General features: G+C 41.9%; 4 protein-coding genes across 6 annotated transcripts in view; 1 reads left to right on the top strand and 3 right to left on the bottom strand.

Annotated features, from left to right (window-relative positions):
- The first annotated feature begins 422 nt into the window (after window positions 1-422).
- On the top strand, window positions 423-5,282 carry LOC140312129 (ras-related protein Rab-11B). Its single transcript, XM_072389811.1, has 5 exons — window positions 423-571; window positions 2,045-2,240; window positions 2,346-2,539; window positions 2,626-2,706; window positions 4,537-5,282. Exons 1-5 carry the CDS (start codon window positions 532-534, stop codon window positions 4,680-4,682), a joined length of 657 nt encoding a protein of 218 aa, XP_072245912.1. The 5' UTR covers window positions 423-531; the 3' UTR covers window positions 4,683-5,282.
- A 1,107-nt stretch (window positions 5,283-6,389) lies between these two features.
- On the bottom strand, window positions 6,390-13,675 carry marchf2 (membrane-associated ring finger (C3HC4) 2). Its single transcript, XM_072389807.1, has 5 exons — window positions 13,222-13,675; window positions 10,233-10,535; window positions 9,885-10,080; window positions 9,448-9,657; window positions 6,390-9,347 (listed from the first exon to the last, which is right to left on the bottom strand). Exons 2-5 carry the CDS (start codon window positions 10,412-10,414, stop codon window positions 9,192-9,194), a joined length of 744 nt encoding a protein of 247 aa, XP_072245908.1. The 5' UTR covers window positions 10,415-10,535; window positions 13,222-13,675; the 3' UTR covers window positions 6,390-9,191.
- Window positions 13,676-14,136: 461 nt separating this feature from the next.
- On the bottom strand, window positions 14,137-18,202 carry LOC140312124 (ras-related protein Rab-11B-like). The gene is made up of 5 exons (XM_072389806.1): window positions 18,070-18,202; window positions 16,739-16,934; window positions 16,440-16,633; window positions 15,978-16,058; window positions 14,137-15,565 (listed from the first exon to the last, which is right to left on the bottom strand). The coding sequence occupies exons 1-5, from the start codon at window positions 18,107-18,109 to the stop codon at window positions 15,420-15,422; spliced, it is 657 nt and encodes a 218-aa protein (XP_072245907.1). The 5' UTR covers window positions 18,110-18,202; the 3' UTR covers window positions 14,137-15,419.
- Window positions 18,203-19,607: 1,405 nt separating this feature from the next.
- pip5k1ca (phosphatidylinositol-4-phosphate 5-kinase, type I, gamma a) overlaps window positions 19,608-24,174 on the bottom strand; it is a 39,346-nt gene continuing 34,779 nt past the window's right edge. For 2 of the 3 annotated variants that reach the window (XM_072389803.1, XM_072389804.1), the window contains exons 17-18: window positions 24,049-24,138; window positions 19,608-22,961 (exon numbers count right to left, since the gene is read on the bottom strand). In XM_072389803.1, coding sequence (XP_072245904.1) covers window positions 22,959-22,961; window positions 24,049-24,138 — 93 coding nt within the window. In that variant the 3' untranslated portion in view covers window positions 19,608-22,958. The remainder of the gene's footprint in view (window positions 22,962-24,048; window positions 24,139-24,174) is intronic. The other variant, XM_072389805.1, reaches the window with a different exon arrangement.

Genomic DNA, 24,174 nt, shown 5'->3' with positions numbered 1-24,174 from the left:
AGTTTCTTAATTTTACCAGCATAACCAGTCAAAAGTTTGAACACACACAAACATATCTGTACATTTTTTAAATGATCTCACTAAACCTTTGACCGGTAATGTGCATATTTTGAGCGAATCATCCTCTCACGGTAAAACTTTTAAGAAAGCGGACCTAAGGAGTGTTGTAGTTGTGCTTGTACTGAAATCAAGTCTCTGAATACTTCTTCAGTGTCTGATCGTAAGCCTCATCAATGTATTTCATCACATATTTTTACAGATGTAACGTTATGGAGGCCTTCGTTATCAGACTGTTATGTAATACACACTAAAATAGCCGCGGTGATCGTGGTTTTATCACGTTATCACTTTATTCCAACTCCGTACCTGGAGCTGCGTCGCCGTGGGTCACGTGACGGGCCAGAGTTCCTGCTCTTCTTACGCAAAGTGCGCGCTGCCTCCTGTCATCTTGGCGCACCACCACCCTGGTCAGAGCAAGGAAGTATTTTCTCTCATCACTGCGCTCTCAGAGAGCTGGTCATACCGCACACGATGGGGAACAGAGATGACGAATATGATTTCTTGTTCAAAGGTAAGAGGAACAGATACTACGACAGGATAACCTAATTTGATGGCATTTAGCATTAAAACAGGCTAAACCTTAGTTAGCATGCTAGCTGCAGCAACGTCAGTGGTCAACATCAGCTGTTGGTGGCAGCTAACGGTAACAGGCTAAACTGTTTTCGCAGTGAGAGCTTTGGTGGTGAGTTTGCTCACTTAACCTGTCTGAATAAGCTCTCATTCACCGTCACTAAAGTCGTGGCACCGTTTTTATTCGTGTTAAACTTTGACTTTTGCTGCTTGTTGTTCTACGTCGATTTTTACAGGCATTAGGGCGTAGGGCGAGTTAGTCTTACAAGCTAGTTGCTAGTCACAATAATGATTACGAATACATTGGCAATGATGTAGTCAAGTTTATTGCCCTCGGGGAAACGTTGTTCTAACCTATAAGCAGAAGTTTAATACACATTGAAAACAGCAGCAACAGAATTGGCGTATTTTGCTGAGACTGCTTGTTCCAGTGAGTCGAAATCAACGGAAAACAAGAGCTCCCTTTGTGGTAAACTTGACGCTTGAGGGAGGAAACACTCCCTGTGAAAGGAAATAAGAGGAAACTCTGGTGTGTCTTTGTTGATTGTCAGGTGTCTAGTTACTGCTGATCACTGGTACTTTCCAAATCATCTCTTTGTCTTTGATGACTAGGGCACATTTCCCTACCAAATAATCACACCATACCTGGAAGTTAAGTTTCCTGTCAACATGTTGCCTCTTATGTGTTATGTTGGAGCACTGTAAAACAGTGTGTATCTATACTTTGTTCGTAGATGAATGGAACAGCTTTACCCTTAGATGTGTGGGCTCTCAAAAGATGAAATGCATTTCTCCCGTTAACTTAAGTTGTTCCTGCCATCCTCTTCAACTAAACTTCATCTATATTGGTCACCATGAAAGGCCAAGGAACATTAGAATTGGAATCAGTAGTTTTTAACCCCTTGGGTGTGATCAGTGTAAATGCCTGCAGGATTTACAATACAGCAGGAAGAAAACATGTTAATTTAGAAAGTGAAGTATGGTGTGGCAGATAAAGATGAGCAGGACTGGTGTAGCTGTCGAACACTGATTGGAGGATACTGATGACTCGTTAGGGCCACACAGGAACAGAAGCCTTGAGAAACTGTTGAGTCAGATTTCCCAGAGAGAGGGCTATTGGCAGCTTCCTCCTGCCCGACTCCCAACAGGGCAGAGTCTGATAAGGATTTCTCTCCACAGTTAAGAAGCAGCAAGCCAGCACTTTCACTTTGATAATGGCCGTGACTGCAGTGCAGCCAGTTTTTGCGCTGATGTTTGCAATTCTGTCACATCAGTTAATTTGTTGTTTTTCTTTATTCTAAGTTTAAAACCGTATGTCCTCGTCACAGACTAGTCGCTGGAGTGCTTTGGAACCTGAAAGCTACATTTTGCTTCATTGTACAAAGTGTAAAAGAAGTCTTTGTTTTCGTTCCAGTCGTCCTTATCGGAGACTCGGGGGTAGGGAAGAGTAACCTGCTGTCCCGTTTCACGAGGAATGAGTTCAACCTGGAGAGCAAGAGCACCATAGGGGTGGAGTTTGCCACCCGCAGCATCCAGGTGGACGGAAAGACGATAAAGGCTCAAATCTGGGACACAGCCGGACAAGAGCGCTACAGAGCAATCACCTCAGCGTGAGTGTTTTTGCTGTGTGCAAACTGACTTTAAAGAACACAGATCACACATTATCCTGAGTAAAAGATGGTAGGGTGTATTTTTACGGTTTATGTCGTGTTTAGGTACTATCGGGGTGCAGTTGGGGCTCTCCTAGTTTACGACATCGCCAAGCACCTGACTTATGAGAACGTGGAGCGCTGGCTGAAGGAGCTGAGGGACCACGCTGACAACAACATCGTCATCATGCTGGTCGGAAACAAGAGCGACCTCCGCCACCTCAGGGCCGTGCCCACCGATGAGGCTCGGGCCTTCGCAGGTAAATAACAACAAGGGGAGTGTGTATTTTTTTTTTTTAACTCGGCCTGAAAAATGAAACGTATCCAACTTCTCTCCCCACATCAGAAAAGAACACGCTGTCATTTATTGAGACATCAGCGTTGGACTCCACAAATGTAGAAGAGGCTTTCAAGAACATTTTAACAGGTAGGAAAACGAAGACCCGATGAAGTGTAAACTTTTCAGTTCCTTAAACTTTTCAAACAAAGTGAGAATATAAACAGAAAGCAGTTAATTGTTTATGGTTTAAATCCATTTTCGTGGGTACAAAGGCTCCATAGCAGACAGTGACACTGAGAATCTTTCTTCTTCTTCTTTGAAAAATCTTCACTCCATTTGCTAATTTATAAACATGATTCCAGCAGCCTGTTTCAGAAAAACTTGTCAGTCATTTTCCATAAAAACCTAAGTTTTTAACCTAGAATAGTGGACATTAGGTTTTTTTTCTTTTTTGGAAACGTTTGAGGTTAATGCAGTGCTGCCTAATGGTCAGTCAATACCAGGTTTTGGATGCAGATATTTCTCCAGATTCCTCAAATCTTTTCACATTATTTACTATAGAGGAATGAATTCTCCAACTTACGTGTAGTTAAACGTTGATAAATGTTGTTCTCAGGTTGCCCAACTGGTCTTTCACACAGTGAGAACTCTCCCCCCGTCACCATCATTACTTCCCTGGGAAGCTCTTGTATCCAAAGTTCTGACCTGTACCAATTAACCCAATTAGTCGTGACCTGTTTTAAACGTCTTTCTTCATGTGTAATTTGTTCGTTCTAACCGTCCCAAATACAAAGGAAGTTATTTTTGGTGTGCTCACTGACCAGCTTCGTTGTATTTAGCAAACGTAAACAAATCTGGAAATTCATGTTAGCAAAAAATGTGCACCAAAAAATAAAGATATTCAAGTAACCTCATAGTGGAGGATTCAACAATCAGCAGGTTCAGTGGTGACAGGTGAGGGTGTCAGGATTGGGTATAAAAGGAGTATCCACCATAAGCTTTGTTTTTCCATGCAAAGATCGGTCGTGGCTCGACACGTTGTGCCAAACTTTGTCAGATAATCTTCTTGTCAGTTTAAGAAACAAAGTCTCAATGCTAAAATGTGAATAACTTTGGTATTTTAATATCTATGGTGCCTAATATTGTGAACAGATTCAGGGAGACTGGAGATAATCTCAGTGTGTAAAGAGCATGGCCAGAAACTCCTGTTGGATGTGTGTTGACCTTTGAAGGCTGTTTTATATCTTCAGGGAGGCATCTATCTTCGGCACTCTTAGCTTCCGCAGGGAGCCATTTTTTCAATGCAGGCCGACAGACGAGGGCAGTCCTCCAAACAGCTAGGAATATATAGGCTCCGGAGATGATGCTACGCGTTTTGCTGTCCCTAAGTGGCAGCAAAACGCGATAACATGTAGATGTGCACGATCAAAATGTGTTGTACAGCGTGAAGGCATCCGTCAACTCTGTGCTGAGACTCTTCAGAGTTACGCATTTTATTTTATCTCCTGGAGGTTCAGAGGTCATTTCAGCAGGACGATGTCGGACCTCGTTCTGAACGCCTTACAACAGCGTGTCTTCAGACCATGTATGTGTGTGCCTGACGGCCTGCCTGCAGTCTCCGGTTGAAAACAGTATGGCCCATCATTAAGAATCGGACATTAAGTGTTAGGCAGCTGAAATCCTTTGTTCAGCAAGAATGGGGACGGATTCCTCTCGCCCAACTACAACAATTAGTATTCTGTTCCCAAACAGTTAAAAGGAAGTTTGATGGAACCCCGTGATTAAATGGCTCTTTTCCAGCTTTTTTTTTTTTTTTTTGATTGTGTTTCTGGCATCATATTATAAACGATACTTTCTTCTTTCTTTCTTTTTTTTTTAAGTTATGCTAAATTTCAGTGCGTAAACATATCAAGAACCTCACGCTGTGTTTCTTTCTTTCTGTCTTTCTTTCTTTTTTTAACCTTCAATCTCCTGCAGAAATCTACAGGATTGTGTCACAGAAGCAGATAGCTGACAGATCTGCACACGATGAGTCTCCGGGCAACAACGTAGTGGACATAAGTGTCCCACCGACCACTGACGGCCAGAAGGGCAACAAACTGCAGTGCTGCCAGAGCCTGTGACGCTCAGACCTAAGACACCCATCCTCTTGTCCACATTCACCCCCACATCACGCCACCTGTGCACTTTTTCCTCCCTCTAGCTCTGCTCACGTCCAACTCCCTCATCACTTAATCCTCTTTTCTTTCGTTTTTCCCCTCCATCTTTCTGTTTATATATGTACTATTGAAGTCACCTGTGCTCTTCTCTCCTGCCATGAGAGAAACATCTGAGAAGCCTTTATGTCCCTTGGTCAGTCGAGTTGTTCATGGAGTCGGCGTGAAGGTCCCTGCGATGCAGGCACTCGGCACTCGTTGCTGTCTTAATGAAGCTTGTGAAGTTGTTTGAACTCTGCTGAAACGCTCTCGTGTGAAAGGGAGGCTGTGAAATCCATTTCGTTGGTTGCCACTAGATGGTGCTGTGTAGAGGAACTACAGACGGTTACTCCAAACTGGTGAAGCAGTATTATGCCTTTGACAGTGTGGTTCTCACTTTCATCAATTATCATGCCAAAAAAAAAAATATCCTCATTAAGTATTTATTGAACTATAGTTGCTTCAGTTGTCATTTGTTCACTTTCAGTTTCAGAACCATAAAGATTTACAATAAAATTCTTGACTAAAGCAGCTTGTTGAATTTATATTTTCTTCCCAGGTGATTTGTTTTGATTTTGACGATTTCTCTTGTTTCAGTTGGAGGTAAATACACTTTCTGTCTAATGAGTATTAAAGGTAGGTAGATTTATTTCTTTTTAACCACCGATAACACCGTATCAGAAGAAAACACGGTCGCAGCAGACTAATTGGAAGCACTCGTGGATGAGGGTGGAAGTGTAAAAGGGATTAAAGATAATAAATAAATGGGCATTGATAAGGCTGCATCCTGAAAAACAGATCTGTCAGGGGCAGAAGCTTTGCTTTACTGCACTCACCTGCAGCTGACCTCGCTGAGTCAGTTGATGTCGAGCTGAAGCTGCAGAGACACAGTCAGAGAATGACTGACATTCATTCCCCTGGCTCTCCTTCTTCTTGGACCTTCAGGCAGGATTTGCTATCCCACCAATACACACTGTTGCTCAAAGTGACAGTTTAATACAATTTCTTGTAAAGTTATTTCAGCTCAAGGAGGAATTGTGGTGTTAGAAGCCCCTTTTTCTTCCCCATTTTTGTCAAATATGTGACTGAAAATGCTAATTTTCTCCGTGGTTGCGTCCAGTTATGCTAGGTTTTATTTGTAGGCTCTGTTTCAAGCAGAATTTAATATTTGCTTGTCCAAATCTGTTAGAAAAGTCAACAGTTTTTATGGGAAGTAGTTCCTTTTTCAAGACGTTAAAAATAAACAAAAAAAAAACATCCTTTAATGATCAAGGTTATAGAGAAATCCTTCTAAAAGGACACCAGAGAGACATTTCCAGTGTCTTGTATTGTCGCTGATTTGATGGCAGGAGCTGTTCACAACAGCAGCATGAAGGGATGTTTTGACATTTTTCTAACTAAGCTGCTTATGGAGACAACATGGATGAGATTCCGCTGCTCTTAACAGATTTTGCAGTGAAACTTGACATTAGCAGGTTGTTTTTCCATCAGGATTAGTGAGTTCATGGAGCTGGTGTTCAAAACATGCTTGTGAAACCCCCTCCCCTCCCTTAAGGGATGAGCCACAAACCGCTGGTACACTGCGCCACTTTCCAACCGCACAGAGCCCTCCCGAGAAACACAACCATGCAAGCATTCAGAATGATCATAACTCATGTTTTATTGTTTTTTGCAAACAATTCTTGGCTGACTGCAGGTACCAGTATTTTGGTGTAGACATCCTTCTTTGTTTGTTTCCATAGCTCATCATAAACCACGTAGCACTGAAAATTTAAAGAACTCCCAACACAAACTACAAAATGATACACAGTGGCTCCCGCCTCTGGGGAAAAGAACACAAAAATACTGTAAACGCAACACAAGCAGCGCCTCTGTGCAGAGAAGGAAGAAAAACAATGATTAACTTTCCCTTTCTGGACTTGAATCGCGGAATTTGGAGAGTCATGAGTGACATTTTGGATAACTGTGTCACAGAACTTTTCTTTAGAAGCTCTCAGGGGAGATGATGATTCCTCTCGTCTCATTATGCTGGCATGACTTGGCAGGTTGTCAAAGAAGGAGCAGAGTTGCATAAGTTCCCAGGAAGGAAACACATTCTCTGACATTACTTTCTCACCTGCACCTTTGTTTGACTGCGACTCACATCTGTGCCCCATCAGATCCCAAGTCTTCCTCGGGTAAAGCCCTGTTTATGACGAGCAGTAAACACATGGATCATGAAATGACTGATGTAGAGCCCCCCCCCCCCGGGTGCATCGCAGTACATAATCCTGATCAGTCGAAAAAAACACAAACAAGTGTTTAACTGGGGCAGTCTGTGGGACAGGAGCTAGATCTAAAAAAAGTGCACTGGTAGCGTCAACAACAGGCCGGGGCGAGGTAGAGACTCTTCGAGCCACTGATAACAACGCTGTCTGCAGTCAAACAGATAGGTGGAGGAATACAACCCTGCGTCTGCTGTCCATTTCCTCCCCAGCAGCTCTTAAACAGCTCCAACAAAAGCAATCGCCGTAATAACATCGTTTCACATCTCTGCCGCGTGAAAATCAATAAAGGAAAATAAAAGATTCTATAGATGCTTATTATCTACCAAAAAAGAAAAATGTTGCTCATGACACAGGAGCACCGTTAATAAACACATCTGCCCTTTGTGGCTTTGGCACAACCACACACCGGTGCACATGAAGGAGTTGCTCTTCAAGCCTGATGGTCTAAAGTGAATATGCATTTCAAATCAAAGACATTAATAACACGTTTGAGTATAAAATCCAGAGCTTTGGCCTCTTTACACCAGGAGTGATGGTCTGTATGCACAAGTGAGAAAGTCAGTAACTGACCTTGTATTAAAAATTAAGTAAAAAAGAAAAAATTTAATGCATGATCAACTGATCATCTGCAGATGTCATTTCCTCATTTCCTTCAGTGTCATCTTACACACCTGCAAATAGGAGGATTTACAAATGCACCGCTAAAGCCTCTGCTTTTGGGGTCATGGTCTACATCGGGTCCTTTAAATTAAGGTTGATTTAACAATGAAGTTATTTTCAGTGCAGCTGTAATTACCTTCAAGCTCGTCCCCCTGCGGACAGATTACTGTGTGTGTGTAAGAGGCAATTAACTGTCTCCTCATAACCCAAATTGAACGGAATGAAGACATGTCCCCAAGTGGGCCGCTTCATGACCCGAAAATCTGGATACCAGGCACGCTCTGTGGGTTGTGACGATCAGCTCTGACTGGTTGATCGACTTGCTCAGAGGAAATCAAATCGGTCTCTCGGATGATGAGCCGGTCGGTCACAGATGAGTCTGTACAGCGACACCCAAATGTTGCTGGTTGAATTTACACCAACACAAAGAGAGAGTGACAGAAGACCGCAGGAAGTTTTTGAGTCCCTGATCTCCGTGATTGTGGAAAGATAAACACATACAGCATTGTGCAAATCAAAAGCCAATCATTAAGAACATCTACATCTAAACAAAAGGAACGATACTTCAGTACACTAAGCCGGCCACCTAAAAGCACTGGTGGAAATGTTCCTCTGAAAGCCTTGTTGATGGAGTTTTCTATCCATCTATTTAAATAGAAACACCTACTTGTTAAGTGCTGATGATGCAAGAACCTCAAAGAGCAAACTGTTGAAGCCTCAGTAGGAATATCAAATCCATTCATCATTTAGTGGAATAAAAAAAATACCCTCAGTAAAAAAGAAAAAAAAAACAGTGCTGCTTGCATGCATAATTGTGCATGTTGGAGGCTGCCTCTTCATGTACCGCGGACACGGTGATGTCAAGTGTTTAATCGCACAATCTCTGGTGCTCGTGTAGCGCAGCCACCCACTCTTGGACGAGATGTAAAAACTGTTTGAGAAAAGTTCAAGTTTCATCTCAGACTGCGTGTCAATATCTGGATTGAATGTGCAAAGATTTGAGCTGTGCGTTTTGTCTCCCTTAGACTGATATGTGGTCGTTTGAAACAGATGTTGTGCAGACAGTGGAAGGCGATGCAGGTTCTTGCACGCCCGCATGTATCATATGTGGCAGTTTGGACGTGCTGCACTCGTTCACCGAGAGGCTGTTGAATTCCAGTCTTCTTTAACAAATTAACATGGTCCATCCCTCAATGCAAAATTGTGTTATAAAATGATGTCATGGCATCCATGATGACGACGCAGTCCGAGCGTCTCCATGTGTTGTCCCTTTCTTCAGTGCCTTTGCATAAAGTTGGTGAACACCCACCATGAGGACCGACAGATCCCATTGAAACGTGCTTATTCTGCGCACACAGCAGGATAAATTCAGGAGAGGCTATGTAGAAAACAAAATGCAAAGAAAAATGGAAAATGGAAGAAAGAAAGAAAAAAAAAAAGCCCACAAGTGCTTTTTGAAGTCTTGCCAGCAGGCACGATGCATCAGGAATCAGCTCTCACACGTCCCGTCTCATACTATACTCTCATTGGCTGACTTCTTCAGTTTGTTAGAGAGCAGAGAATGCTGGGAAGCGCTCGACTCCTTGGCTTCAGGAATGAGAAGATGTACTTTCTGATTTGTTCTTCTCCACTCAGAGTAGAGCTGACAGTGGTAGCGGAATGACACCTGTGGACACAGCCGGGTGACAGGGGAGGGAAACGTGGTTTAACCTCAACTTTTCAGGTTAGGATTGGACCATAATGCTGCTTGCAAGTTCATTGTTTACCAGGGTCCAGAGGACATAGATGGTGAAGAGGGCAATAGTGAGGGCGATGAGGCCCACGGCCTGCAGCCAGCTTCCCAGCTGAAGATGGTCCTGAGCGCCCCTCAGACACAGCCAACCGGAGATGGCTGCTAGAGGTGTGATAAAGAGAAAGCACACCATGTCGCAGAACAGCGTCCTTTTCTCATTACGAGGGCCGGGGTCCTGAAGCCACTGTGGAGAGAGGGAGGAGGGCAGGGGAAAAGAAGAGTGAAAGAGAAAATTAACTCAAGTTACTCAAGAGCAGAAAAGATACAAGGCTGTAACCCAAGAAGCAAGCAGAGAGGTAGCAAGAAGCAACTTCACACATTCCTGCTATTTTACAAACATTTACAGACAAAGACAAAGAGGACGAGAAGAAAGGTTGAAGCAGAGGAGGCAAAGGACAGTGACTTTGTTACCTCTGTGAGAGGCCTCGGTCGGCGCTCGATGCTGAACTCTGTGTGGCAAAGCTCACAGTAGCTGGTGTTGGAAGACGACAGCCACCTCTCCAAGCAGCTCTTGTGCACCGTGCCCAGCGTGCCTGTGCAGTCACACGGGGACAGCAGACTCTCGCTGATGCCTCCCTCGTGGCAAATACGACAAATGGGACCATCACTGACATCACAAGACGAGACATTTTAAAGAATAACTGAATTGAATTCAACGCTCAACTGTCTGATTGCTCTGAGTTTTTGAAAAACACACACAGTAAATGAACAAAACAAAGAATAAATACCACTATATTAATATGTCACTGGAGCGCTTACCTTTGTACACTCATGGGTTTGAGCACAGACGACAGCAGCCTTCCATCTATGGCTGTGACCTGAGTGACGTAGAGGGCCTGACATCCGTCGCCACCCGCTTCCTCCACGCTCTTCCACAAACCCGTGCTGCTGGCACAGTCGCACAGAGAGCCAGGCAGGTGGCAACACTCGCCCGTCGTCATGGTTACAGTTTTCCAGGCACTGTCCGTACAGATGGAGCTGAGGGCGTAAACGGCTGGAGGTGATGGATGACTGGCGACAAGCTCAAACTCTTCCTTCTTTCCACCAGACGGGGGGGTGGTCCTACAGAGAAATAGACACATGAGGCATTTCATTTTCTTTGAAACAAAGGCTGGAAAGAAAGGAAATGCTTTTTATCAGCCACTGAAACCAACAGGCCTGACACTGTAACACAGAGGGCAGATGTAACCATATATGGACATTAAAACTCTACAAACGATCCCGAGTGCTGCCAAACACAACAAAATTTATATGAATCCATTTATGAAACGCCTGTTTTTCTTTTGTATTCATTCACTTCTCCCAGTTTCCTCATTTCCCCCATTTTACTGATCCGTTTGTAACATCTGAAATTTTTGCAATCATTTTCATTTTGCCTGTTCATTTCCCCAGATATATTCATTTCTCTCTCTTATTCCATTTTCTACTTCATTGTTTTGCATTTATTCCATTTTTGTGTTAAATTTTTGCATTTTCCCTTGTTTGAGTATTTTCTTTAATTTCTTTACTTCATTTATCGATCAATGAATCTATTCATTTGTTTGCTGTCCTCTACATTTCCCGCAACCTCAGTTTATTTACCCACAACCATTTATTTTTTGCATCTCTTGACCAATTTCTGCCGCATTGTACAAATGATTAGCGACACACATTAGAGAATCAGACAAAGAGGGTTGTGTGGCCTCCTGATATGCAGCATGTTGAAGCCTGGGGCAGTGTTCTTGTATTTTTCTTTGTTACTCCATCTAATATTTTCATTTTAAGACTTTTGGAGGTAAGGAAAATAACAATTTACCCATGAATGGCAGACAAGAGCCTCAAGTGCTCACGTTGCAACAGAGCGTGTTATCCGATGGTGAGTTGTTCCTTTCCTGTAAGTATCCGCTAAAAATAATAAATCAATCAATTGAAGAATAAACTCATAGATTAAAAATAAATAAATAAATAAATAAATAAATAAAAAAAAATGGAAAGTTCATAAATGGTAGATTTCTACAAAGAAAAATAAGGAACATTCATATGGAATTCAACTATAACCAATCAATTTGAATCAGTTGTTATTTTTGGTGCATCGTTGGCATATTATCTGATAGACACATCTCTAACAGAGTTGAAGAATCACATTATTATTACGAAATATGTTTCTATAAACACACTTGTACAGCACTTGTCCATGTTACTTATGTTCAACTGCCCTGTGTGCCTTTAACTGTCCCCCCGGGCACAAATAAAGGTTTTTGGAACTGAATTCCATTGTGTTGTAAAACTAGACATCGTCTCCAATTAGGCTCAGAGTACTGTCTGCTCACCTGAAATTCATTTCCTGCCGTGCTTATATATAGATTTGTGTCATTTACAAGCAAGCTGACTCTTTGGAGGTAGGCCGGTTTGCCCGAAGCAGCCGCTAATCTACTAGAAAAGCTGGCGTGTTTTCAGCGGCAGTCTGACAAACAGCTGTCTCCCCTCAGATAACCCCCCACCACAGACAGGAGGCACATGGCTGAATGTGCTACAGCCTGTGGCACGTTTGTCTCACTGCCTGAAAAATGTGTCATTTGTGTAATGAATTAATTATAAATGGATGTGTCTAAAAAAAAAAAAAAAAAAAAAAGGGTTTTGGGGTACATAAGTGATAACATGAATCCAATAATAACATGAAGAAAATCTCAAAATATGTGTGTCTATATGGCTACATGAGAGTCTGTATGTTTTGAAATGGGCAAGCTCGCTGGTAAACCACAGCAGAGATTAAACCTTGCACAAGAACAAGAAAACTCTGGCAGGCCTTTATGTAATCTAAATATAATAATATAAAACTGAAAGCCTCATATGAGCCTGTGGTGAGCAAGGGACAAAGGGCAGAGAGTAATGTTACACTACCTGCATCAGAGAGGAGATAGCTTCATTTTTTAAATATTATTTCATTATATTTAAGTGAACCCCTTACCTAAAGCTTCAGTGTATCAAACAAAGGCTCCATAAACCTTTCTGTTTGATGAGCTCCAAGTTAAATAATCAGAGAAATCTTCAGGGCTGAATTCTAACTTCCCACAGGTTTCAGGTCAGATGAGCAGTTATCCCGTTCAAAATCAATAATAACCTGAGACATTACTTGGTGTTGTTTTCCACGTCTACCACGGGGGCACGACTCAAAGGCCTGAGCCTTGACCCAGATAAACAAAGACGTACCCCCCTCCAAAACGAGAACACAGCTAAACCTAATCAGTTATTATTTTTAAAGACGAGCCGTACAAAAACACGGGGATTATAGCATAGATTCTTCAGAACTCGGCAGTTTTAAGACAAGTAAGCGAATTGAGTGAAATTAAAGATGTCTGCATAACAAACATTACCTGAATAAATATACATTATGACACGGAAACTCACTCAGCTAAATATCTGAAGCCATTTTCCGTTTTCGCTGGTTTAGTGAGGCTAACGCCTCTGCAGACAGATGTTGGAGCTTGGAACCAGACTATTGTCTGGAGCACAGTTACATGCCAGCGTGCAGATTTTACAGTTACGCAGCAGCAGGAACTAGCCGCGTCTCGTTATGTTGCACACACTAAACACATTAATCGCGAAGTTCTTCCCCACTGCCATTTTGTTATCGACACACATTTACTGTCTCGCTTAGGTATCCAGTAAATAAGCATGTGCCCGTGACAGCTGTGCTGCTAGCTGTCAGTGGCTGCAGTGAACTGCTGCTAACAACAACAAATAATTCAAGCAAACAGCAGCTACTCACCTACAGTCAACTTCTCAGTGATGTCTCGTGGAAGCAAACGTCACCGCCCCAACAACCTCGGTTTCCCTGATTTCCCCCATGTTTTACTTTACGTGTGGGATTACTACACAGGACAAAGTGCAGCAGCTCAGACAGTTTCTGAACGCCGTGCTAGCTAGAAGCTCCAAGTCAGCTGATAACACAGGACAGGCCAGGCTTCCGCTTTCCCAGGGCTTTAAATATAACCCCCTCCAAAGGCTCACCATCAGCTGGCTGGCTCTGCTGTGCACACAGGGCGGAAGACGGCACAAAACAATCCAGACAAGTCAAATTGCTATGGTGAATGACAGCGCCATGTCAAAGGGAGGGGCGCACGAAGAAAAAAGACGTCACATGCTCCTCGTGGCCACAGGAAGTAAACAGGGACCAGAGAAAAACAATTAACAGCACGTCGTTCAGCCTTTAGATTATTTCCAAACAGCCTTACATAGCGCAATAGTTGTGACAGACATTTTAAACAGAATTTGTTAACAGAGCATTAAAAAAGAAAAAAAAAAGAAAAAAAAAGTTAAGATTGCACCTATAACAAGGTTATAGTGGTTTCTAATAGTCAGATAAATATAATCAACCATAATCTGAAAATCACTTTTTTATTAACATTTTTAAGTTTTAGTAGTAAAAAAATATATGAATAAAGTATTCAACACCGTTAAAGGGCCTTTCTGGAATACACTGCTAATATCTGAGATCCAATAAAAAGTACTGAATGAACTGTGTAACAGTGAATGGGTGTGTGGACTTAACACCATCACTAACAGCACCACCACCCAACACAAGATTTACATACGACTACATCAAGCATGTAAGGCGTTTTTAAAAACAAGTAATAAAAAAATAACTAAAAGAAAAAAAAATTAATCACATGATCATGGTGAGTACATTTAAAGTTTCAGTTTATTTTGAGTGATGCAACAGTAGCACGATATGCTTGTTTGCTCACTTTACATACATTTCAAAGAAATTTGAAATATCACAAAGTATTGAGGAAATCAAACATCACATAATTTCGGACCAGATGGGTGAAAAAGGCGTTTCATCCCACTTCACAAAGTTTGCATTTCTGCTTTTCGGTTCCTTTTTCCTCAGTTAACAACCATTCAAGTGTATAGAGTCAAAGTGTTAAATGAAGGTGGTCCTTTGAAAGCGAGTTATCCTTTTGAAATGTTTAGCAGATTACACAAATATCTTTATTCACCCCTCAAACGATACATTCGCTGACAGCAATAGTTGATTAAAAGAAACATTTACCTGCTCAGACAAAAAGAGCTCTTTTTGTTCCCTGCTGTCAACAGCTGCCACTTTGCAACCATCAGAAAAATGTTTCTTCTCGCAGACATTGAGGTTTTAAAAATGATAAGAGAATTTGTTCCATTGAAGTTATTGGACCACAGTGTCATGCCAAATCATACACCACAGTTAATAACAACACACCTCCTGTGGAGCTTGATCTATTTCTTACCAATAGCCTGGGCTGCTTTTGGAGCACTTTTTCCTTTGGTATTTTAAACACACACACACACACAAATAAAAACATGCCATCCGTTTCACACTTGCCCATATGAAGTCAGTCAGCCGCAGCCAGTCGGATCCCTGGCTCATGCCAATTTCATGCCAGAGTGGGCAAAGGGCTCAAAGAAGCAACAGAGAAACTCCAGACTACACATCAGTACTCCAAACGTACCTTCCTTCTCGACTCCTGTTCCATGGCAGGTTAGACAGAATCAAGTCAACCACACATGAAATGAAAAGTTGCCATGGTGGCAAATCATAGCATTAGTCTATATGCAGGCTGAGAACAGGAAGCAAGAAGAAACAGCTTGGAGCATTGATAAGCGGGCCTGCTGATCCCTCACCAGTCCGTCAACAGGAGTGGGTCAATAGGATCATCAAGTGAATTAAAAAGGATTGTAGTTTACTACAGCCTCAACCTCCTAATAGCTTTACACTCCTCCTCTTGGTTATGCTGAGGCTGTAATATATTTTAGACAGTTTCCTCTGACATCAGAGGAAGACCATGAGGAAAAAAAAACAGCAAAAAAAAAAGGAATGTCAATTTAAAGAGTCTTGATGTTTGCAAATTCTGAAACAACGAGGACAGAACGAGAGCAGCATGATAGTTGGAGTAAAGCGGAGGTGAAGAAACTAAGAAGATGAGAGGGTCACAGGCTCTGGCAGCAGGGGAGTTTGTTGCCTCTCTGTCCATCCATGGTTGGGGGAACGCTTATGTCCACAACATTGTTGCCTGGAGAATCATCATGTGCAGATCTGTCTGATATTTGCCTCTGAGATACAATACGGTAGATTTCTGTGCGAGAGAACCACATTGTTAGCACAATTAAACGGTATGTTACAACAGAGGGTTAGACTAAGCTGTATATTCTAGGCAGGTTTCATCTATACAAATATTACTGGATGCACGTGCAGCCAGGGGGCAAAAATGCAGTTTGCAGTCACGAGCTGGTGAAAACCTTCTTAAATAAAAATAGATTTTCACTGTTTGTAAACTCTTGTTTACTCAATAATTAAATAAATTAATCATACAAAATTAAGTTTTTAGTTATATTTCACAGTTGAATAAAGACTTCTGAAATCTAAGTTAACAATATTTCATTAGGTCTGCCAAACAAACTGGGAGAAGCACCGTTTTTTTTTTACCTCCCCGGTTGCACATACATCTCTAATGACAGAGGCCCGTCTATACGCATCAGGTTTCTCACCTGTGAGAATGTTCTTGAATGCTTCCTCTACATTGGTGGAGTCCAAAGCTGAAGTTTCAATAAACGACAGGGTGTTCTTTTCTGAGGATAACAAAAAAGGAGACAAAACAGTTTCAGTCACAACAGGAACTGGAATGACTAAAACTGTAAGTTTTCTTTGAAATACAAATCAGCCTTTTTTCCTGATGACAAGGCTTTTACAAGAAGAACCCTTTACTAAAGAAACTCTACATTTTACAAACTGTAATCCATGACCACACACTACAACCAGTAAACTCAAGAGCTGAGAACAAGCTGCAGGTGCAGAGCTTGGGTGCCTTACACAAGGACACTGTAGCCATAACTTGTAAATGAGCAGGGTGTCCCACTCCTAATTCTTTTTCTGCTGATTAGGGGATGAGTCTCAAGCTCTCTGGCCTCTGAGCCAAGGCTGTCGCACTGATAAAAATTTTAATTATTTACCTGCGAAGGCCCGAGCCTCATCGGTGGGCACGGCCCTGAGGTGGCGGAGGTCGCTCTTGTTTCCGACCAGCATGATGACGATGTTGTTGTCAGCGTGGTCCCTCAGCTCCTTCAGCCAGCGCTCCACGTTCTCATAAGTCAGGTGCTTGGCGATGTCGTAAACTAGGAGAGCCCCAACTGCACCCCGATAGTACCTAAACACGACATAAACCGTAAAAATACACCCTACCATCTTTTACTCAGGATAATGTGTGATCTGTGTTCTTTAAAGTCAGTTTGCACACAGCAAAAACACTCACGCTGAGGTGATTGCTCTGTAGCGCTCTTGTCCGGCTGTGTCCCAGATTTGAGCCTTTATCGTCTTTCCGTCCACCTGGATGCTGCGGGTGGCAAACTCCACCCCTATGGTGCTCTTGCTCTCCAGGTTGAACTCATTCCTCGTGAAACGGGACAGCAGGTTACTCTTCCCTACCCCCGAGTCTCCGATAAGGACAACTAGAACCAGAATACATACCGCACATGTGCATGAAAAGAGCAGCCCTGCTGTGTCAAGCAAACTGCAGAAGCTGAGAGGTGGGCAGTGATTCTGAGGCTACATTATCTATTATTCTGTACCCCATTATCCATGTTACAGTGCACAGCGCCAGACAGGCATACAATAAAATTCAGTCACCTTTGCTGGTTATGATTACAGAAGTGTCCAGTGTTTCTGTCCATGAAACTGTATACAAAATGGTATAAACTAGCTCAAAGTCAAGCAGCCACAACACAGACCTGCTGCTTACACAGTGATGCTTCAGCTTTAACTTTATGACCGTATCATACATCACAATACATCACTCATACAGACCGGTCTTGAAGTTTCAGGGCCTTAATACTACAGAAAGATGCAAAGACATTAACTTTGGGATTTTATCCAGGATGTTTTTTTTTTGTTTTTTTTTAAATAAGAGTACTTTTACGTTTTTATGTTCTATCAACATCAAGGATCAGAAAATCAAAACAATAAAAATATTCTTAATTTTCAAGACCACTTAGATCACTTATCACAGCTTTGGCTAAACTTTAGTTAGTTCATTTTGATTGTGTTGATTATATTATAACTGAAATGGGTGAGAAAGTTTTCATTATTGTTATTTCTGTGATCAGAACAAGAATAACCGACAAATGACCAAGTAACGTTAGCAGTGATTTCAAAAAGAAAGAAATTAGACCACTTGTTAAATATAGTGTGTCCCAGAGGTCGGAGGAAGTTCGCTATCTAACATTAACAGAAGTTATGTTAATGCATTTATATAAAAACATTTTTTACGGGGGGGCAAGTAGCTAGCACGTTAGCTGGACAACTTCTTACATACCTACTTCTGCCCTAAATATTAGCCTGCCATCACTGAACTCGCTCTTTGGTTCACAACTTTAAAGTCGACATCATTGGTAACCAAGCACTGACATGAACACAGAACTTTCAACACTAAAAGAGTTAGTTGGAGTTCAGAAGCTATCATGTTATCGTCGTATAGCTAACTTTAGCATCTATGCTGCTGACTTCCTCAGTCCCGACAGCTGTCACCGGACCACTACAGAGATAAACGTGCCACTGTCATTCATCCACAGTTACAGGAGAAATTACCTTTAAACAAGTAATCGTATTCATCGTCTCGAGTTCCCATTTCCGAAGACTATTTTTTTGCGCTTTAAATTTCAACAACCCTCTGCGTCTACCGGTTAGCTAACTAGTTGACACCGCCCTCTAGGCAAGCGACAAAAAAAAAAGGCACGTGAGTTTGGGAACCTCCAGGTTGACCAATTGGAAATCTAATCTCATTGACTGACGAATACATTAACCAATCATTTAGACTCTGAAAATACTGGCCAATCAGCGGGCATAGTAGAGAACGTGACGAGTCATTACACCCTTTGTTCTCCTTATTTAGACACCCTGAGCCTATCACAACGCATTAAACCTTGGAGTTAACGCCGTAGCACAACGCTAAACGCACTTCATTCTTTCAACAGCATATGATCTTTTTTCCTTTTTAGAAGAAAACATTTGTTTGGCCCACATGAATGCCGACAGTACTGCGTTGATAATACTCCACATGTTAATGGGGTAATGACTTGTCTATTTTCACTCCACTGTGTTATGTCATCCCATTCCCCTCAGCTGGCACTAATGATAGATTGTCAGATTCTTGTTGTCTTATCTGAGTGAAGGTGCCCCCTGCCTGGATCCAATGATGATATCATTATAGGAGTTTGTGTTCTTCCAAGCACAGAAAAATAAGGACCTGGGAATGCTTCACAGGTACACTGGCTGTTTTGAGGACTGGCAGGGATAACTGGCAAGAACTGGACATTTCATATGAGCTGATTGAGAAAAATATTTAAAGGGTTTGGCCTCACGTGGGTTTCAGCTATATTCTTTAGCAAATTCACCTGGACAGAAACACTTGTCTTGGCACGAACAAGACAGATCACCAACTATGATCAGGTTTCTGTTCTATACAGGCTGTGATGTGGCACCACCATGAGGCACTCCTGATACAGTAACATCCTGCAGCAACATTGTTCGGCTTGCAGCCAATGGAGCAAATTAATTTAGCAGACAGCTTTCAGGGGTATAAAGTTGTCTTGAGAAAGTTGAAAACATGTAAAGGCGCTTTTGGTTAATATTCTATTTTTACATATAAATCTGGATATAATTAAGTGTTATTTAACCTTTTCCATCCTGACGAGCCACAAACTCTTCCTCTGATGTCTTTAAAACCATTTTGATCATCATCCCCACAGATAGAAAACATCTGACTCCAATTTCACCAAGAGGTTAAAATGCTTATATCCATTCATAAAAATGCAACACTGTAATTTTTGTCAAGAAAAAAACAAATAAAAAGATTTTTTTTTTTTTTGCCCCATTTGCTAAATTAGACTGTCCTGAGCCATTTCCTTTGGCTCATATTCACTCAGACATACTGGAATTGTTCCATCCACCACTGCAATGCTGAAAGCCGACACTTTTGATGATCCAACTCCATTAGTGAGTTAGATCATCAAGAGCAGTTAGTTGAATCCAAGGTCTTTCGGGGAAAAAAAACAAAACACTCCAGCTATCATGATCATGAGCAGGTTTTTGACAAAAAGGAATAAATACATGACACCATCTCCATGGACAATTCATAGAACCGCTTTATTTTGTTTTCATTCTGATTGAATCCAAACACACGCACGCACAGCCATCTATTTATCCTCACGTATAAATAGATGAATTTACACAGATATACATAAATACACTTTTCTGATATGCATATTTATTCTGAAATCATGCTATGTCTCTGTAACGGACTCTCCCTATCGGATGAGGGCACACAGCGATTCGAAAACACAACACAGCTGAACAGTTGGAAGAATCCCTACTGATTTGCATGAAAAGTAAAACAAACTAAATCTCTCAGTTCTGGATGTCATACAAAGAAACAGCTGGGGGGGGTTTATAAGACCATAAATATACAGCAGCAGCATCTCGACGGACACACTGAAGAATATGGTACAGTAAATCATGTAGATTGCAGTAATTTCTTGCCCAGCAGCAAAAACGAAAACCAAATAAAAATATTCTACAATTCAAATGGAAAATATATCTGTATATCTTTATATATGTATTTATAGATTTATGTACACATTCTCAGGAGCACAACTATGAGGATGAAAAATAAATACAACAACACCAGTGAAAAAAAAAAAGAAATTAGAAACAGTAGACCCACGTGTAAAATAATAAGGCCTTTGAAATGAACTCCAAACGACAGACTGTACAAAATATTGCTGCTATGGTCTTCATCTGATCAACAACAGCAAACTGATTACAACTGGCCACGGCACATCATGAGAACAAACCGATTTCTATTTTACAATGCCTGACATCAACGTGTCCTCCTCTCACACACACACACACACACACACATACACACAAACACGCGTAAAAATGGACCGACCAACTGCAGAGAGTCGCTCTGAAGTTCGATTTAAAGTCTGTTTTAAATCCTAAGATGTGTGAGACCACAGTAAACACCAACCCTACAATGACCGCGATTGACTGCACCAGCACACGCTCACACAGTCCTAAAAGAAAAATCCAAATATCGTGCCCGTGTGAGCAGAGACTCTTATCTAAAGACTTAAAAATAGGACTTCTAGATGATGTGATATATATGTTTATTTGGCCTCTATCACTAATTCATCTTCAGGTCGTCTTCATAAGTGCAAACAACATTCAAGCCTTTCACAAACTGCTGACTCAATACGGAAATGTAACGTGTTCACCCATATATATAGATAACAGGTACAATATTGACTGCAAATACTACGACGGATGGTCTACGACTACAAACTTTTCAACTGTCTGTCCGATGGTTTTTGCACTGTGAGGAGGGCGACTGATACCTGGATAGAAAACGCCGCTGATACAAAAGGAAAAATAAAAACAACACAAATTGAATTTGTGCGCATCTGTCCAAAAATAGGGCAACACCGGAAGACACCGCAGTAACAATAATGACAATGTCTGCTGCCTTGGTGCTGTAGCTGATGCCTTCTCGCTCAAAGGCAAGAGTCAGATCTCAGTTGTTTCAACAGAAGGGGCTGCAGGGAAAAGAAACCGCGGTAACACTGCATCGACGCGACGAACACTCGAGGTTTAAAGGATCTGGGAGACCAGACACCACAAAAAAAGCTGCAGTGAAGAAATAATCAAAGCAAAGCAAAAAAGAGAAGTTCTTTGGAGGCGTATGAAAGAGAAAAAGAAGTAAGTTATCAATCAATCTTAAAATGAAATTCAAATACATTTTCAGTTGTAAAACAACTCAAGTCTCAAATAAAAATTTAGCAAAAACATTTAAGTTACAAATAACTATTCTGTAAATTCAGTGACCTTCTTACTAAAGCTTAGGGTGTTTTATTTCTTTCTCTTACAAACTAAGCTGCATATTTTTGACACTAAAAATGCGTGGATGACAGAGCTGTCCAGATGTTCTGTTTGAGCCCTCCGGGTTTCCTCACCCTGAAATAGGCGGGTGCTCTGCTGCTCTGTTTAAAAGCGGCACCGGCGACTTCACATGCACATGTGCACATCAGCCCAGCTGTGACGTGTGAGGAGCTGCTTTGAGCGCTGCTGGTCCGGGAAGCCCCGTTAATCCGATCCACTCAGAAGTCAGGAGCACTTGGGTGGACGTGAAACTAGTTGTTTCACTCGGAGGCATCCGATCAGAGACAAGATCTCTTGTCTTGTGACAATACAATATGTACATTGTAAAAAAAAAAAGCATTTCTGACCGCAGAGTTAAGTGTTTGTCAGAGTTCTGTCTGATCTCATGCTAACATGCACTCTGTCAAGAGTTCTAAGAATACAGGTAACTCATTTTTACAAATTAAAAATGTTTTAAGTAACTTAATCAAAGTAATATTAGTACTTTCTTCTGTAACAAATACTTTAAATGTGGCAAGAAGGTTCTCTGCAGGGTGTGGAGGTTTCCTCACATTTGACATTGAGCAGAAGGTTATAAAAAAGTTATTTTCCTATAATAGAGTCTCTGGCCTTGGCATTGCCGGCTGGTCCCAAACAGCAGAGTCGGTTTGCGACCAGAGAATCGCTGCGTTCTCGTCTATTTTAAAAAAAGCTGGTTTGGAACCTAAAATTTCAGATTTCAATAACCCTACTGGCATGAGTGCACTAAAAGCACGAGTCAAACGATCCTCCTCGTGTGGTTTCGAAACTGCAAACACGTCAGTTTGATCCAAGGTGACTGGTTCTGTGACGCAAATAGAAAAAAACCCTCAAAATGTAAGTGCGTGGGGGCTGTCGACATGTAGAGAGACGGCTCCCTGGGAGCCACTCTACCCTCGATGGTTAAGCAATCAAATTGGTTGCTTTACTGACCAATTTGCGGACAAAGCTGGCCCGGACTCAAACATGTAAACAAAACAGGTTTTGAAAATGTACAAACAATCTGCTTTGCCAATGTTTCATGAGTAAAGATCTCCTATATTTCTCTTTAAAGTAACACTGAGGACATGGAGGATACAAACTGGAATGAAGGAAGACCCAGAGCCAGCAGCTCCGCTCACTTCACAGCCGCATGTGCTGCTGTGCGGATTCAGAGAGAAAGCCAGTGGAAAGTCTGTCGGAGTAAACTATCGTGGCGTTTCATGTATGTTAAACATAGAAGACTGCAGCCTTACACAGACTATGTCACACGTACACGTACATAATCATTAAATCGATGCAATAAATGTCATTTGTTAAAGGTGAAAGGCGGGGATGGTTGGAGATCAGTGATATCGTCACTGGCAGGATTCTTTCCCCCCTCAGGCGCTCCAGTCACTTTTTTCTCTCAATATGTTTCAGTATTTGTGTTTAACATCCTCGTTCAGACAGAGATCGCGCTGCTCCCGCTGAGGTCTGGACTTCGGACTGATGAGTCTTCTCCGCTGAGACGTTCGCTCCTCTCTGCCAGAGAACAGGCTTTACTGCGGGAGACGAGACAGAACGAGTTAATGCGGTCGGACGAGTGAAAACGCTCATCTCAGGGTGTAAAATGTGAACTGCGGCGGCAAACGAAAGGATGCTCATCAAATGAAAAGAGGACAAGAAGATACTGCAGGATTGTGAACAGGGGCAGAATTTTTCTTTAAACATAGCAAACACCCTTCAGTTAGTTTGTGTTCAAATGTGTAGAAAAGATGGAATTAATGGAAAGTTTTTACAAGGCGTGCAGTTTGTTTTTTGTCTTTTTAGTGCAAAAAAACTGAAAGGCATAAATGTTTTCCCTTGTTTTACATCATATGTATTCTAGGATTTTACATTTGGGCTTATAATTGAAGTTATAAAACTGCCTAAAAAACGTATCTCTCATGTGCAATGTTTAGGAGAAGGAGATGAAGGAGACAAAAAATGAGTTGGAAAAAAGAATCCATGACTGATGACACCTTGTTTAGAGCACAGCATACAGTGCAGTGGGGGCAGATGCTGCTACACAGAGCACAGTAAACAAGCAGCCCACCATGCATGACCTCTGAAAAACAGTCACAGGCAGGGAACCTCATTTCCATCCCGAATCTGCATGTTTAGATCTTAAATTACTCAATAAGAATAAAAGGCTTAAAATGAAGAGATTTCAGATTTAAAAAAGTCAAATGAGAAAACAATTTCAAATTGCAGAGGACATAACAAAAACTGTGAAGTCCTGTTATGCGCCTTCGGTGTGGCCGTCTAAAAGCATGCTGTGATGTGTGAGCGGCTTCACGCAGCCAGCGGACGTGCGTTCTGCAGCCTGAGCAGCTGTTGAACAGACACAGCGTGGCTGGTCCTGGACAAAATGATCACCTGGAAGCCAGAGACCATTTCCACCATTAATCAATGAAAAATGGAAGCTGTAATGTAGGGGCTGGTTTCTTGAACTAGTAATGGGAGCGTAGAAGCTTTGTCCACATTTACTGTAGAAGCTTCTTACACAGTGTAATGAGTGATCATCTCAATGTGGGCTAGAGCTGATCTGACTCCTCGTCTGAGGGAATTTCCTGTGCTTTATATTTTCATCTGATGCTTCTCACTTACTGTCTCTCTTTCCCAATCCCCATCTGGCAGGGCCTTAGACTCTGAGCCATAGTGTAGCGGAGAGTACACCCAGGTCCTGTCCTCTGGAGGCTGTTTTTACACACCCACCACAGCAGAGGGGGCCAG

The sequence above is a fragment of the Leuresthes tenuis genome, unplaced genomic scaffold, assembly GCF_036924035.1.
Source record: "Leuresthes tenuis unplaced genomic scaffold, fLeuTen1.0.hap1 SCAF_7, whole genome shotgun sequence".
Taxonomy (NCBI): domain Eukaryota; kingdom Metazoa; phylum Chordata; class Actinopteri; order Atheriniformes; family Atherinopsidae; genus Leuresthes; species Leuresthes tenuis.
This window is presented reverse-complemented; position numbering and strand designations above follow the sequence as displayed.